The 13,082-nt window shown below is 41.3% G+C and overlaps 1 protein-coding gene across 1 annotated transcript in view; it reads left to right on the top strand.

The window, feature by feature from the left end:
• The window catches only part of LOC124153235 (brain-specific homeobox protein-like), a 29,968-nt gene extending 17,352 nt beyond the window's left edge, over positions 1-12,616 (top strand). The window contains exon 5 of the mRNA XM_046526334.1: positions 12,246-12,616. Within this exon, the coding sequence (XP_046382290.1) occupies positions 12,246-12,616 (371 nt within the window). The remainder of the gene's footprint in view (positions 1-12,245) is intronic.
• The last annotated feature ends 466 nt before the right edge of the window (positions 12,617-13,082 follow it).

Genomic DNA, 13,082 nt, shown 5'->3' with positions numbered 1-13,082 from the left:
AGGGTTTCCGTGAACTAGGGAAAACCATCCCTCCTCGGTAACCTCCACTTTTCCGAAAGATACATCGAAATGGAATGAGGGGCGATGGTGCTAACTGAATAAAATAAATCGAATATAACTGTATTATTGCGGAACGCAAGTGGAGAAGTTTGAAAGCATTCGAGATGTGGGTATGGAGAAGAATGGAGAGGGTGAAATGGACGGAGAGGAGGAGGAACGTCAAAGTGCTGGACATGGTGGGTGAGGAGAGGCAGCTTTTAGATGAGATACGGAGGAGACTGAAGGTATGGATGGAGCGGGTACTTGGCGGGAAGGGGATATTGAAAACAGCGTTAGAGGGAAGAATGTTAGGTAAACGATGGAGGGGAAGGAAAAGAATAGGATTTTTGAATAGAATGAAAATGAGTAGGTCTCATTGTGAATTGAAGAGGGAAGTGCATGATGGAACGGGAGGCTCACGGAATTCTTCCCAAGCACTCCATGGAAACCTACCTTAATCGCTAGAATACTTCAATAATAATAATAATAATTGCGGAACGAATTGGTCCCACTGGAAATAAATTGATAGTACATATATAATTGATATACAAGGTGCTTCTGCAATACTTTAGGAGGTGGTAGTGAAGACAATTTTGAGCATTTTGTGTCCATAAACATGGGGTCGCAACCTCTTAGTTACTGAGCTACGGCAACGCAAACTCTTTTTTGCATGCACATTGTAGTTACCATGAAAACTTTTTTTCTTGGGTATCTAGCCTTCACGAAATTTTATTCGATAATCTGTATTTTTAATGACACTAAATAATTAAGGTTGGACTAAAATTTTCGGAAATTACTGTTCCAATAATAAATCTTTGAACTTAATTAAACGAGAGCATTGAATGAGTATCAACAAATACACCAAAGGATGAAGTTCGCCGTGATAAAATATTTGACTTAGACGGCGAACTTCATCCTTTGGTGTATTTAACTTTGCACCCGTGCGCGTGACTGCGTACAAAGTCACTTGTTCCTTCAGTGCTTTGAGTATCAACAACACGATTGCGCAATCTCACCCATTTAGAGAATAATTGTTTCTGATTCCCTGATGACGATGGACGACTCATTCATCGAAACGTCGGCCGTGATGAAGAACACAACCCGGTGGAAATCCCAAATAACCCTCCTCGATATAATACGCCAGCGATCATTCTTCATCTATGTTTATGTTTCACGTTTATTTTTAATTTCTTATGAGTCCGTAACTTCTACAATTCCTAAAGACTCATCGAAATGGCCTAAGGGGCGTTGAGGCGAAAAATGGGACGAAGATACGAGAGATCATTCCTACGGACCACCAACGCCTACGATCCGACGACCCCTCTGCGCCAACAGAAACTTAATAACAAGGGAGACGCCGAGGAATTGCGTCTAGAATAAATTTCTCCTTTGCTCTCCTTTGGATGGATTACACCCCCCGCCCTACCCCCATCCATAGCGTTCGTTCCCTACCCATAATTCCCCCGTCGCCACACACACCCCCTCCCCCCTCCCACGCCATCTTTCCATTAAGGCCCATTTTTCCGCTCACCCATCTTCATGTTGAACTCGTCCTGAACAGCCAACCAATGAAAATCCTCCACAGTTCGCGAGAGGAGGGGGGAAGGAGGGGAACGAGGTGGCCCCTCCACCCTTTTCCCCCAATCCAATTCTCCTTCCCCTCCATCCGCGGAAACCTCCCCTTCAATCTGTGTCTCGATGCGTGCCAGAATGGGATACGACATACGACGCGACAAGCGATGCGACACGCAAAACTACCACTGCACTCTAAACAGCAGAGCCCCTTCTCTCAGTCAACGCATTTTGCACCTGGACATCTTGAGAAGGACCTCGATAAATTGTGCTTTATCTAACTTCACTTACTTGAATTACGAAGCAAGTATTCCAACGACACATACAATGGCTCACCAAATTACTCTTCTGCGAGTCTTTTCTAATTCTTAACCTCCTTCTAATCATAGGTTTATTCATCATTATTTGATTCAAATTAAAAATATTTTCTTGTAATATAAATAAAAAAAGAATAAATAAAAAGGATTTAAAGGATACTCTATTGCTAATTCTTGAAATTTAGCAAAGATTAATTAAAAAAAAGAGAGAGAGGAATTGCAAAAAACAAGAAAATAGTAAGAAAATTATAATTAAAAAATTTAAAAAATATTTAAAAACATATTTAAAAAAAAATAATAATTAGAATTAAATGACATTAATAATGTTATACCAATCTTATGTCATTAAGAAATCAATATTTCTGTCATAAAAAATTCTAGTTACAAGTTTCTGTTTCTCATGAACAACATAATACACCCACAACACAACACGTGCGCCATTTTTAATTGATCTTTGTAAACTGGCAGGCTGGGGTGATCCAAGGCTCTGCGATAAATTATCATGACTAGTAATGACCATGATATGACGAGTAATGAATGGGAAATCTCGCAGCTCAGAATTTTTTCTCAAATTACACAATAGGGTAGTTTCCTTCATCAAATAAAACGAAAGGCAAAGAATGAGATTCGTTACCCACCATTAGTGCATTCATAATATACAAATTTTTTGGTTTTAGAAATACCTGTTTAGACGAATGGCAATGGTCAATATTATCCTCATTTTAAAAGGCCAGATTGGCGCCCATGAGATGCCACTCCACGTAACGTCACAGGGACCTAGTTTCTATACGATTAGATAGGAGTTTTACATCGTCTGAGATTTCCAATGCATGCATGAGGAACAGAGCTCAGGGAAACATCTCTTGATAAACATCTATTAAAATTACCTAAGGTCGGAAAGTTTTCTTCGTTTGATAGGGTAAAAATAATTCTTATTTAATCCAAGCGCTACCAGCTAGCAGGGTACTCTGCTTCCTGCAAGCATCCTGCGTCGTATCAGCGCTCAAAGCCTCGCCCCAAGGTCACCTCACTTGCGGCAGCGGGAACCAGAAAGACGTCACACGGGGTTTTCCCAGCATTCATACTCATCCGTCGCGTTTTCGCGCGCTTGAAATTTTTCACTTTTCATTTAATCGCGAAAAATAGATATCGTCATTTAAAAATCTAAAAGCGTGAAATGCGTACTCCAGGAGTAATAATCTTTCGATTTAGGCAATAAAAAATAATAGGAAACCACCCTACTCAGGAGATGATGCGACTTGGAAGACAAATGGCTTGGATCCCAAACGACATTTTTTGCGCCTCAAACCGCAAAAAAATATAATTTTGCACATTTACCCATTTTGAAATACATGTGAATCGCACGTGTTTGGAGAGCCTGGCTTCAACTAATATTCCCGTGCGTAGAGTATAATGAACAGGAGATTTCTTACGGATGTTATCAATAATCGCCGACTTTAATCAGCGAAGTTATTAGCAAACGACGCTACGACTATTGCATCATCATCTTATCTCTTGCTAATTGTAGCCCTTAATGTGGAAATAACTGCAATGCAGTGAAGCATAAAACCTAATATTCCTAATATATTGTCCTGATACACAACATTGCCTATCAGATAATGGCAATGAATAGAATGACAGTGACACATTACAGGGTCCGTTTTGGTTCTTTCATTGCTAACGGTAGGCAACATCAAATATTAGCTCGCACTAAAAAGATAGAATGACAACCTTAGCGATAGTATGAAGTCCTCTCGAGTTTACATCAGGCACAAGGGTTTAATTCCGATGTTTCTAGGTCGCAGTCCGTCATGGTCTTTAGGGTAATGATCCTGCTGCATTGTGATGACTAGGGGCTGTCTGGCCAGATTAGCTGGTCGGTTATCGCGGAGAACCCCGCGCTTAGCGGGCCCCCGGAACGCTCGCGTCTATCGTGAAGCCTTTATGAAAGGTGTAATAAAAATAGGTTCAGATTAATTAAGCCTTTTGAAATTTTTTTATTAATATTCTACTTTTCGTTAACTGCTTTATTTACTACATAGTGTTAAAATATTTTATAAAAAATAAATAATAGTGTTGGAAGTTAGAAGAGACCTAAAGCTTTTTTGAGAGGGTTATTTGAAAAGGTTATTTAGATTTCAGTGGAATTTCAAGGAAAAAATACTCTAAATAGATAATGGAACCATAGTATAAAACATTTTTAAATTTTATAAGATACATAATTATCACTTTTCATGGTATTTTTCTTACGACATTGAAATTTTTCATCAACTTTTATCCATTTGTGCACATCATCGCGGATGACTCCGTAAAGATACCACCGTGGCTAGTCCCGGTACACTTAATTTACCTTTTATCTAGTTTTCAAGTGCCATAACTACGATGCTAATATAATAAGACGATGAGATTGCCTTTTAATCATAAATAAATAAACATATGATTGAGTACTGTTCAATTTAGAATTATTGTAATTGGTTAAATAATCAATTGCATTAAAAACTGCATTATAAAAATTTCAGCACCATCTCCAGTCACTTGGACCAATTCCAATAATTTCGACACATTCATAGTAGCAAAGGTGATGCGTGGAGGTGATTAGCAAAATTGATGCAATGTGCTACGTGTGAGATCATTTTTACCGGTGTATAAATCATTTCCGTTAGCCGGATATGATATTGAAAATATTAATCTCCCTTAAGAGATCTCCACCTTTTTAATTGCCTTATCATTCTTCCCCACACCATATCATGCCTTTGCTAAAATTCCCTTCCCCACTCCCTCGGGGTCATTATCTGCTTCGGCCATCACTAAAATCCTCCCCTATCGCCCACGACTTCCTCCAACATCGCCTCAAATCACTTTTTTAATACGTTTCTCCAGAATGCTCCCGCTTCCTTCATTTTCCTTCTCCAAACAGAAAAGAAATCCGCCCCACCTCCTCATATTCCTACCCCTCCCGCTCATTCCCCTAATATACGATATTTCCTCCTCCTTTCCTCTCCTTCCCTAACCATCTTCTCAACACATCAGCATCGCTCACTCGCTACATTAGGGTTTGACATTTCAGAGTCATTCCCGCCATGCCACACCCCCCTCTATATACGGTTCCCTCTGAACGCTGAAACCTCCCCACCCTACCCCCACCACTTCTCATATAAACACTCCTTCATTCCCCAACCCCTTTGAAAAAAATAACTCCCACTTCCCATCCTTCGAATACCCCAACCTACCTACCGCCCTCTGTCTGCTGCCTCCTTATAATTTCATTTCGAAATTTCTTTTTTTTTCATCCCTTGAGCCGGAAAGCATAAAATGCATAATTTTCCATCCCCATTCGCCCTCCCCCTATCGCACTCTTTTTCGCTCATTCTTTCCCATTTCTCTCTCATCCCCGTTCTTTTTCGCTCGGGTGATTTTTTCTTTCTCTCTCTCCCGGTGAGGACGGAGAAAATTATTTTAATAGTCATTAAGGATCGCTGGGGCTTGGGTAACAAGGTTATTCGAAACGGAGGGAAAAGGCGGAGATGAGAGTGAGTTTTGAACGCTGAATTTCCCGAGAGGGAGGCCTCGAGTGGGAGAGGAGCTTAAGGGGGAGTTTTTGAAATCTCTCCGCCGTTCGGGGTTTTTGATGATGAGATGCGAAGATGTGTTCGGAATCGAGTCTTTGGAACATGAAAAAAGAATTGGGGCCTATTATTCTCTTACGCTACTCTCTCCCGGGGAGGAAAGAATACGCTCCTAACCTTTAAAAAAATCTCTACACGATGAGCGGAAGAGGAAATTCCTCCATCCAGAATAGATGAGCCATTTTGCAAAGGAAAACTTTAATATGCTTTTCGGCTCATAAAGAATCTCGGACGTAATATTCACAATTCGTGTAATAAAGGTGCTATAAATAGCTGTAACACATCCATCGCGGCAGAAAATACAGACGTTTATACCTTGAAAATATTAATCTACCATGTTTGCATTGTACATTATTTATTAAAAGATCGTCATTCGTAAGGATTTTAGAAGTTATTTTGATTGCACATAGGAAGTACAGAGTTTTTAGAAAATTTGAGCCATATTTTTTCCGCTATTTTCTACAGGGAAGAAAGAATACTCATAACTTGTAAATAAATTCATGAGAGGAACAGAAAAAAATATGAGTGAATTTGTCCGTCCGGCAAAAACGACAAGTATTTGAGGAATAATTATCAATGAAACCGATTAAGGTAGATATCCATGGAGTACTAAAGGAGTAATCTGGGAGCCTCCCTTTCCTTCCAGCACTGCCTTTTTCAATTCACTGTAAGGCCTACTCGGTTGTACTCCATGTTTTCAGGAAGAGATGGTTGCTAGGGTTTCCCACTTCCATTCCAACAGTAGTTTTTTGCGTGACCCTTAATCGGTAGAATACTTTAATAATAATATAAATAAAACAGTTACGAAGGTGATTAATATAGCTTTACCACCAACTCCCGCATTTACAGTGATGTATCACAGTGATCCATCCATATTGATTGCAATAAAATAAACTGCAAGTGAAAGGGAATATGGATTTACGTTTCATGTATATCATTAGCAACTAATAAAACTCATGGAACATTTTTTATTCTCCTTCCTTAAACAAGGTATCCTTTCTTGAAGTAAAGCCAGTATCGCCGGCATTCCCTTAGAGGCAGGATCCTCACGAATATAATTTTAAAAAGTGGCAAAAAGAATTGCCTAACATTTGTAAAAATGTTCATAATTCAACATCTAAATCAGCCACATTACGAATCATGATGGCATAATGAACGAAATGTTAGAAGAATGATTGAATGCGAAGAATGGCATATGAAAACCTCAATTAAGTGCATATGGTCAAGTTTAGGATAATTTTCCCCCTCATTTTTTAAAAAATTGATACCATTATTTTTTTGCATTGAAGATGCGTACGTAATTTAAAGTTGCAGCGTTTCAGGAAACGATGAGCGTCTAAATAACATTACCGCTGGGTTGCAAAAAATTACAGGTCTCCTAGTAATGGGTATCTCAAGTTAGTGCCTCACAAGGGCGCTCCAAATACAGGTCCTTTTTTCCTTCCAGCCGTTATAAATTATACAAAAATGGGTTCCAGAAGCAAAAAGCTTTGACGAAATGACTGAACAAAAAATAACTTTGTGTTTAGTTTCTCCGTGTCCCTATTTTTTTATTGAACTATTCGTCCCCAAACTCGAGTGCACATTATTTCTGCGACGGCATAACTAATGTGACTATTTTGTGAGGTTAATATAAATTCTCACATTCAGTAACATTCGTCACTACAGTATGCACACAACGATGCTAACGACGATCATGTGTACTTCCGTACTTGTCAGAGAGTAAGACATAGAGACCTAAGAATCAACATCTTTCGAGATAAATGACATATTTTCCATACAAAAATATAATTTGTTGCAGATTGATTGATTTTACAGCTAAACGTATTTTGTCAGGGATTCTATTCTGATAATTCGAAGAATTTTTTTCCAAATAATACAGTTTTTCGATGCAAAAAATTAAATTCTTGCCGTCATGAAGCATGATGGCCTAATGGAGGAAATAGCGGAAGAAGTGGCCGAGAGGAATAGCCAGCAAGGACCTCATTAAAGTGCTTTATGCCAAGTTATCAAGTATATGATAGATATGATACATCGGTCAAAATGCCTGGGTTATAACTGCATTTGATTAACATTTCGGCCGCAATTTCGTGCTGTTATACGAAAATATGCCTTTTTAGAATTTCAAGTTGTTGTATTTTAGCAAAACTTAACAGCATAAATAATAAAAGTATTTAGTAAATTAAACAGATTAGGAATTTTTCCAATACGTCTTCTTCTTTTCACAATGCCCAACGAATCAAACACAGGGGCTCTAATACTGAACTCAACGACAGGTAGTAGTGGTACCTCGTTAGGTGAAAAAATTCTCCGTCGTTCTCAGTGAAAAAAGTGGGAAAAAATTAGGCACTTAATGGAAGTCCCCCCCGCTTTTTCGCAACCTCCTCTCGAAGACATTAACTTCGCCTAGGAAATCAGGAATGCTCATCAATAATGAACGCAGAGTAATTAGCGGCAGATGTTTAGGTAACCTGAACGCCATTGCCGCTACTCGCGAAAACAGCTTCGTTTAACTCGTTCCCCCGACTCACAAAATGATCACCTACTCGTGCGCATTCTCCTACGCTTCGTAAAAGTATTCTTGGTGCAGCAAGGCTCGACAAAATGGATGATGTACGTTTCTCACACTAAAATAGAGGGTCACATCGCTTTTTAGGAGACTAAACCTTACCCTAAGCATTCACAGTTCTTAGATGAAAGAACTTATATTCCCTTTATAAAGATAAAACATAAAAAACAAACTCCATTTCCCATGCAGTGATTTTATTAAATTCAGATCGTTGTTTCCAAGAAAAAAGAAGTATGCGGTTCACTCCAACAAAAGTTAAATCAAGTGACAACCACTCCCCCTATTTAGTCTCCTATCATTTGTAATCCTTCGCTAGCGTCTTGCCCAAGGCAAGTTGGCTCTTATTCACGCAACAACCCCCAGATTTCTTTCCGAAGGGGCTGTTTTAGAGAGAGATAGAGAGAGAAGAGCAGAGAGCCGAACGCCGGCCAGAAATGCGAATGGCCACGGCCGCGGCCACCTCCAAAATCCGGCGAAATTTCTGTTTGAGACTTTCGCGGCGCCGGATTCCACTTCTCACCATGGTTTTCGGGTTAGCTGACTCGAAGTTATCTTTGAGATGACGTTTCGCGGCCTATGCTGGCCACATATCCAGATCAGATGTGAGGATACCACAGACCCATAATCAAATACTGAGATCTGAAGACGTGACCAGCATAGGCCACGAAACTTCATCTCGAAAACAATTTCGACGCATTAAACCCTTAAAACTTAATCCAGTTGCCTCCGTGCACGGACTCAGACGGCCAGGGGACCTGAATGGGATGATTTTGGGTTTTGCGTTCGTTTTCAGGCCTGTAAGCGGTAGCTGCCGAAGTAACAAAAATACTCCGCCATTGGTGACGAAAAAATATAAGTCAATTAATCAAGATACCTGCAATAAAAAAGTACCTCATCGTCCCCCTGCCACTCTAACTTGGCATTACCTTCGCCCCGACAAACCAGAATGCATCGGGAGTAATTAACGAGCAGATCCTCAGGCAACCTCGACGTCATTCTCGCAGTTCGCTAAAACAGCTCCCCGACCTCCGTTTAACTCGTCTCCCGCGACTCCCTCTTAAATACTCACTTAACAAGAACGACACGGCAACATGGGGACTGTCTTTTCCAAAGGAGAAGACGGGGAGACTTCTTCTCTCGCTCTGGAGGCTTTCCCGACCCTCCCCCATTTTCCCACTCTTTAGCGACTGAATTTTATTTACCCTACCCGTGGAGAAGAATGTAAAAAATTTCCCTCGCTTTCCCCTCTACCCAAGTAATATTCTTCTATCGAGATGATTGGGGAGACATTCCGTTCATTATGCACTCCATCTCTTTTCATCTTCTCCACCCTTTCCCATGGTCGGGACGCAAAACTTGTCCCTGAGGACAGAGACAGCGGAGTTCACAAAAGAATCGAGTTTGGCGTCAAAATTCTTTGCTCGGGGAAACTGCGTGAGATAGAGAGAGAGGGAGTTGGAGCTGCCAAATGGGTGCCTTCTCAACTTCCCCAGAGTCTATATTCTTGAGAGTATAATTGCTTTCCATTCTCCCTTGCGCAGTTTTGTAATTGCGTTTCAAGGAAGGGAATAACTGCTTCAATTCCATTCTAGAGCTCGCAGGGTGATTAATTAAGCAAATGTGAGAATCGTAAGAATAAGGCTTAAAGTGCGATCCGATAAAGTCGAGTGAAAACATTGTAAATAGTAATTTTTGAAGAGACAGACCCGTCTTTAAAAAGGGGATAATGAAAAATTCTTCAATATAACTGATGATACTGACGAATTATATTTATTATACTCGCTTTTGCTCGTTGGGAGGGCTCTGCCCCACCAGACCCCCCGCAAAAGGCCTGCGGCCAGTTATGGTCTCTATGTAAGGTCTTGTACTTTATGTCCTCCGTTTGTTACTTATGGATCGTTACTTTTCAATTGGATTGTTTAGATATGGGCAATATTTCCACTTTCAGTAAAAATGAGCACATGGTATGTAGGTTACCACGCGAAAGTAATATTTTATAGAAGTAAAGACATTTTAAAGTAAAGCTAAAAAAATAAAATAGCCTTACAGGGTCTCTGAATTATTCATTCAAGCACAAAAAAGGCTGAGAGCATGTTCCACTGTAACACTCAATTTATACTTAATATCACAACATAACGAATTTACGAAACACAATGAACTACAGTTAACTACATTTTAATTGATAAAGCATTACATAAAGCGGGTGAACTCCGCAAAAACTATAGTTAGAAACACAAGTCTCTGATCAAGCTCATTACAATTAGAATTCAAAGGGAGGATTACCTTTTTTCTGAAACAGGAGTTGTTTTATACAGCATTCAAATACACCACGATATTCCCCGATCTTTTAGCTGCACAACACTATTTTTAAAGATATTTTCCATCCAGGCTAGATGCCACCTGGAAGGAATAGGCCTGTATGCCCGCACGGTACCATTCCATTGGTCTATGCCGGAGCGAACGTCGTACAGCTGTCACGGTACGGCCCGCCCAGTGGCGCCGACTCCATGGAACCTGAGGGGGCCCGAGCCCCCTCAAAAATTTGTTATGAGTGTGTGGAAAAAATGTGTCAGGCTTATTGATTTTCCCCGGAGTGTCCAGATATAGAGATTCGAGTTATCAGGGTTCTAATGTTGATCATATGACTCTTTTAAAATGCTTAAAAAACTTAAAACTCACTACTTATAAAATTTTCCGGGGCAACATCCCTGGTTTGGGCCCCCCCAATACTTTTTGTATGTCGGCACCCCTGGGCCCGCCACCTAAAGTCGCGGGTCGCACGCTTTAAATTGTGTGTGTTCTTGCCCTTGGTGTCGGGAAGTGAATAATCACACACAAGTGTTTAAAGGTCTTACCCCAAAGTTTATTTCCATTCAAAATTCCAACTTACAAATCATTTCAATTAAAAGACATAAAGTAATAATGAATTTGTGCGTCTAGAATAGCCAAAATTTAGAATATTACCAAAAGCCTCGGGAAGGAGAGGAGCTGCTGGTTATGGCACGGGTGGATAGCCAGGCGCTTAGGTCGCACGGGCCATCCGGCCCGCGCTTCGACTCCAACTGAAGGCTACATTGCTGACTGACCACTGGTGAGTCTATTGGTGACTGAGTAACTGCGTCAAGTAAGTGAGTGTGTGTGTCAATAGCATCTCCACCGTGTAAATATAAAGGGAAGTGGAAACAGGATGTTTTCGTCAAAGAGGTAGGGAAAAGGAAGGTTAGGCGTTCTCGAAAGTGAAAAGGTACAAATCACGAGGCATAGTTTTACCAAGCAAGCTATTCTGATACGTCACTCAACAATATGTTTGTGCATATTTTAGAAATGGAAATCTTCCATTTCCAGATCACTACACAGCATCAAGAACTTCTTCATCATTCCCGTGGCGGTGATGATGAAACACGAGTTGCTCAACGACTTACTATGATTATGTCCACTACCAGATCACAGTAAACATTCTGCAAGCGTCAATGAATATCTGAGATATCCTGGCTTTTCACCCAAAGAAACTCAATCATTGCTCGTTGCTTGGAACGCTCCTTCGTTACAGAAACCATTTTAAACAGTTCCGTACAGCGCCAATCGGAAGTCAATGCAACTATATGGGACAAAAAGGCAGTGGTGAAGCGAGGGGGGAGGTCCGCCCCCCTCGCTACGCCTCGCACGCCATTAACATGTGCGGAATTGACTATGATCCAATTTTATGTCCGGTAAACGCTAACTGTATGTTGATACAGCCTTTAAATTTACCAAGAGGTGGTTGGAATTTCTGGTTAGCAACGCTATAAGATCAGGCTTTAAGCTAACCAGAACTTTCAGCCACCGCCATGTAAAGTGGAAGGCTGTATCATCTTATGGTTAGCGCTGACCAGGCATTATAAAATCTGTCAATATTAATGGATTTTGAGGGTTACCGCGATAACATTTAAAATGGCCAACGTTTCCTTTCCAGAAACCGCAACCCCCAAAATCGATTAATATTGACAAACAGGAACCGCGAAATTTTTAGTATTACAAAAACGTGCTCTCAAATTATTATTTTTTCATGAGAATGAAGGTGTCAAATTCCACAATTCAACGCCGTCATCCCAATCTGAAATTATTTATTTCTTCCCTACATAGTTTCCGACCTGCCCGTGGACTTCTCTCGCCACCAAGACGTCAGCAGTAGCGGAGGCGGCGGCGTCCACGGTGATCCGCGTCGGAGGCACCCGGACGCCATGCAGCACGGCGGCCGTCAGTGCGACTCTGACGCCCCCGACGAAGACGAGGAGGACTACGACGACGAGGAGGACGACGACGATGATGAGGAGCAGGAGGCGGGAGGCGGGGATGGGAGGGGACGGCGGAGGAGACGCCGGAGGCGAGCGTCGGGACGGGCTTCCCCAGGGGGAGCCACCTCCGACGAGGACGACGAGATCGACATTGTCGGTGAGGGAGGCCGGTGCGTCGGACACCCGGGAGGAGTCTCGCTCATCGGCGGCATGGTCTAGTGCCACCCCCGAGTCCCGAACTCTTTACAAATTATCACGCGACCTACCACAAAGTTGAGGATAGGGTAATCTCTCAGTGGTCCTAGTTCCCTTCTCAACACTGCAGTTGGGTTAAGGCGCTACACACGTTCCGACCCGATTACCCTACACGACCGAACTCCACAACCATCCCCTCTACAAACGTCCAAAGCAATCCATTCGACCCGACCAACTTACCAAATAATCCTCAGTACACAACGTGATCGCGTGGAGTGAAGTTGGTTTCGGGTTTTGCTGGAAATGGCTCCACAATTTTCGAAAAATCAAAAGAAAATGGATTTCGCTTTAGTCAATTAGGTTCTCATTTATAGCATCAAAAAAAGAAGGGCATGGGCAAAGAAGTGGTGATGACTTGAAGTTTCACCCACAGGAATTTACTTCGAGAATGGGATGAAAATGATTTCCGAAATTATTTGAGGATGGAAGA

The sequence above is a fragment of the Ischnura elegans genome, chromosome 2 (genome assembly GCF_921293095.1).
Source record: "Ischnura elegans chromosome 2, ioIscEleg1.1, whole genome shotgun sequence".
Taxonomy (NCBI): Eukaryota; Metazoa; Arthropoda; class Insecta; order Odonata; family Coenagrionidae; genus Ischnura; species Ischnura elegans.
Note: the sequence above shows the minus strand (reverse complement) of the source record. Positions and strands in the feature narration are given on the sequence as shown.